The 4,322-nt window shown below is 36.5% G+C and overlaps 1 protein-coding gene across 3 annotated transcripts in view; it reads right to left on the reverse strand.

Annotated features, from left to right (window-relative positions):
* Nucleotides 1-4,234, reverse strand: part of LOC105155946 (type I inositol polyphosphate 5-phosphatase 2) — a 6,126-nt gene extending 1,892 nt beyond the window's left edge. Inside the window, exons 1-7 of one of the 3 annotated variants that reach the window (XM_011071931.2) lie at nucleotides 3,935-4,234; nucleotides 3,749-3,848; nucleotides 3,577-3,654; nucleotides 3,019-3,106; nucleotides 2,779-2,883; nucleotides 1,177-1,993; nucleotides 701-885 (exon numbers count right to left, since the gene is read on the reverse strand). In XM_011071931.2, coding sequence (XP_011070233.1) covers nucleotides 701-885; nucleotides 1,177-1,993; nucleotides 2,779-2,883; nucleotides 3,019-3,106; nucleotides 3,577-3,654; nucleotides 3,749-3,848; nucleotides 3,935-3,964 — 1,403 coding nt within the window. In that variant the 5' untranslated portion in view covers nucleotides 3,965-4,234. Of the gene's footprint in view, nucleotides 1-700; nucleotides 886-1,176; nucleotides 1,994-2,778; nucleotides 2,884-3,008; nucleotides 3,107-3,576; nucleotides 3,655-3,748; nucleotides 3,849-3,934 lie in introns of those variants that run through there. The other 2 variants (XM_011071934.2, XM_011071935.2) reach the window with 2 other exon arrangements.

Here is a 4,322-nt window from a genome sequence, read left to right on the forward strand (position 1 = left end):
CTGAAAAAACTAGGTGAACAACAAATATTTCTGAAAAAAGAATATGCATCCTTGCATGTCATATTGGGAAATGGACCATAAAGATAACTTTTATATGCTGGTCGACTTGATGAAGGTCATGTGTGAGATTTGGTATCCAATATACACCTTAATTGATGACTACCTAAAGCCTGGCTGTATTTCTTAACCTAATAAGCTACCTAAATGCTTCCAATGTAGTGTGACAACACGCCGTTCCTTGGACTTGTTCTTACAAACTCACAAAGGCCTCTTTATTGGACTTAGAGCTTAAAATAATACAACGGAGTCGATATTCCAACTACAGAAAACTGAATGCTGAGGTAACCACATGCTTCATAGCTCAGTGAAAACAGTAACAACTCTTTCCGGTTCATTACTACTGAGAGAAAGAATGTTAATTTATGTCTTGAGATTAAAGCCAGAGGAGCTGAATGTAGTCCTTCTTGTCGGTTCGTCAAATATTCTATACCATATCAACCAAGAACATCGAAATGAAATCAATGCAGTAGACCAGTTTTCACAGAAAGATGATTTGTCAAACTAAGAGTGTTATACTTCAATCAGAAAATACAAATATGGATACAGAAGCAGTCCATAGGTCCATAGAATATAGGATTAACTGTGAGTACTCAGCAGACAAACATGTAGAGGAGAATCCTCAACAAGATTGTGTACTTACTCATGTGATGGAATTGTCTGTGGCTGATCAATGTCAAAGACAGATGAGAAATGAGTGCGCCTTATAATCTCATGAACATCAGAGTTACGCTTTTGCTCAGCCCCATATTTTTCACCAGAGGTTAAATGAGAACAAACAAAGCAGAGACGACTTTGGAAAAGAGACATACTAACAGAAACAGATCCCTGTATAGAAGTCATAACAAAATTGTCTATGGATCAGAATTATAAAAATAACTAAAATCCTGATCTAAGGTATAAATTGTAGTAACACAAAATTTAGGGTCGATAAGTTATGTATGATTCCTTGGGAGCTTTAAAACCTGCATTCAGTTATCTAGAGAGACACAGACAAGCTTTCAGATTATTCAGGTTAAATGACAAACTTGAAGTCGCACAGATCTATATGAATGCTACTTCAACGGGACCCAAAACCACAAGAGAGAGGTGGGAAGAAAAGAAAGAAGGAAAGACTACCTTATTGCCCATGTAGCCCATAAGCCCAACTCCAACTGGAGATACTTTCAAGTTGTTTATGTGTCGCCTTAACCTTCTGCGCACCCACACAGATACATATATTCCAACCATTTGCTTACTTACGATCCGTACATAAGTTGGATGTGACTTCACTGCTTCACTTGAAAGAGCATTTTCACGCCTGATCTCTGTCATTTCTACAAAAGAATCTTCTTCCTCTCCAGAGATTTGATCCAATTCATCAGAGAGAGAATCTAGAACTTCAAGCTCATCTTCCTGGTCCATATGGATCAATCCTAAGTTTCCAGAGCTACGGTGCATTCGTTTTAAGCCAGAACCACTCAGCGGAATATTTTGAGGGCTGGAGGTGAGACCGTTGCTCATCCAGGTAGAACCAATTCTTGCGGAACTGCTTAGTACTCTTCGTAACGTGGATCTAGAAGATAGAGGTTGGGATGTTGCATCTAATGATTGTTCAGGCCAATCCAACCTGTTATCCCAATCAATATTATATATTTTCTTCAGACGGATGTTCTTCCGCATGCTGGTTATCTCAGGATCACCGCCGACGATGGTGCCTATGGAATCCTCTCCAAATATGTCTAGCACAGGAGTATCAGTTGCATCAGCCAATATATCAGAAGCAGAGGAAGTCCTAAAAACTGGAGAGGGAGGTGCACTGTAGCTCTTCTGTTTAGCATCAGGTTCCAGTGACTTATTCAAAGTTCTGCGGATGATTTTCTCCCATTTGGGAATTGGTCTTCTATTTTCTGCCCCGAGTACATTCCCAGCATTCAAAGGAACCACCTCTTGGAAACTGTATAAATGAGAATTAGGAATTATCCAAAATAAAATTGTATTCTAAAACAAAAATTAATAAACAAGGAATATAGTCGCAGCTTGGTCATGTTTGATTGTAAAAAGATGAAGATTAGAACTCTTCTCATATAGGCTAAAGAAGAAAAGTTGGGAAGTGAAGTTAAGCCCAGTTTCAGATGCTGAATCAAAAAATAAACTTATAATACCACGTACACTGCAACTTCAAATGACGAGATCAAAATCTTTATTATATCTAGATATGCATCAAGAGAATATCTGGATTACCAAGTATTCTTGTTAGATGACAGAAGAGAAGCAGTTAAGGGTGAAAAGTGATCTTATATTAAAAAGACATATCGAGTAACAAGATGTGATTCAGACGAGTCTATTCAAGAAGCAGGATTTTGCAGTTCAATCTATGCCGGGGGTCTTGAAAGGAAGAGCACATGGGCAGAGATGGCACAGTTGTTCTTATGATTATTTTCTACAGAAATAAAACATCAAGGAAGAATTAGAAGAAAATTTGAAAATTAAATTTGAACATTATATGCAAATATATCTAAATAATTAAATAATTAGATTGGTGCCTTCTCAATTCTTGAAGAGAGAAGAAATAAATGATTTTGGTATTTTTATAAATACTATTTTCCTCCTTATTTCAATTTCCTTTCCCAAACAAATCCAGTTTATAAATCTAATATATACAAACTTAAATCAGTTTTCAAATGATTATTAAATAGATGTAGTCATCCAAAGAGTTCACAAGTTTTATCATATGCCTACCCGAGTATGTATATATCTGCTGGCTCTTGCATACAGAGCCAATCATCGATCTCAAGATTATCATTTGGAAGCCTTCCAGCAACATTCCATGTACCTACTGTTACTCTGCAAAAGATGAACCATTTTTACTTGTAGAAAAGTAAGCCAATAAAATGAATCAACAATAGCCCACTTGTAGGTGGAAAAGTTTATCACCACAAAATAAAGATAAAAAAATTATGACTTCTTACTGAGCCAAACCTCACATCTTTTGTATTTATGTACTGGAGTCGCAAAGTTTCTGATTTTCCTCTCCTGTGTCTCACCGAATAGTCTTTCAAAGGTTTCCCTGTATTATTAGATTTTCACGCATCAACATAAGCCAGAAATGATTTTGTTTTTCAAAAAAGTTTGCATCAATAAATTTTCAAGGCTAAACAACAAAAGTAAAATATCCTCAACATGCGTCAAGTCCATCAGGAAACATTTGAAACAATAATCATTTCTACTATTTCGTGATTTAACGTAAAGAAGAAATGTAAAATTTCAATAGGTTTATACATGGGCAAGAATCTAGTATACCACACATTAATCTTAAAGATTGCACATCTCTAGTTCTCTGAAGTTCATCATCTTGCATAGCAATTGGTCCAGCAAATCTCAGACGTATTATCTTACCTCAGACTAAATTTATGATGTTAGCTGCACTAGCTTACTTAAACCAGTGGATGCTCAATTTTCAGAACAACCAAAATAGAAAGAGCTGGTTATTCACTTCACATGATGGAATCACTAAACAGAATTTAATATAGTTACTACCTGCAGTTTTACTCGAGCAAACTGTCTGAATTGTATCGGCATGATCATCATGTATACGTTCATCTTTAAGCGAACAAGCTAACACAAAAGAACAGTGATAGTAAGAAAGCAAGACAGGAAAATAAATATGTGATCAATAAATAAACGCATCCATAATTAACAGAAACCATACCATCATCCTCACTCTCAGTGTCAACTTCATCTTCACTAAAATCATAAACCTTGGGCTTGATATTCAGCCATTTCTTCATCACAATGGAGGGCCAAAAGGGCTGCGGACAGCAGACCATTCAACCTCATTAGCTCAAGCAATTCCACAAACACCTAAGACGCGTTCCTATCAGACCTGAATTCTTACCTCAGAACGTTTTCCTCTTCTCGCTTTCATACTCCCAGGATCACAACCTCCACTTCAAGAATCAAAACTCACAAATGCTAAACAAACTACTGTCGCTTGCCAGCTATATATGGAGCTCAAACACATCATTTGACGCCAACCCAGTACAGGTTGTACATTTTTTTAGGCCTTCTCTTCATTAATGCCAAATACCAGGAAGATTCGTGCTTTCGACCAAACAAGAAAAGACAGATGAGAAAACAGCAAAAAAGAAGAATAGAAAAGTAATGGTCAAGCTTGCAGACATCCACTTCCTCAACTTGCACACTAAAATTCTCGATGGTCCTCACATATATAGTCATTTTCATCCTGAAAATCAAAACGCATGATATGATTGAAAAAGAAAAAG

The sequence above is a fragment of the Sesamum indicum genome, linkage group LG2 (assembly GCF_000512975.1).
Source record: "Sesamum indicum cultivar Zhongzhi No. 13 linkage group LG2, S_indicum_v1.0, whole genome shotgun sequence".
In the NCBI taxonomy this organism is placed as follows: Eukaryota; Viridiplantae; Streptophyta; class Magnoliopsida; order Lamiales; family Pedaliaceae; genus Sesamum; species Sesamum indicum.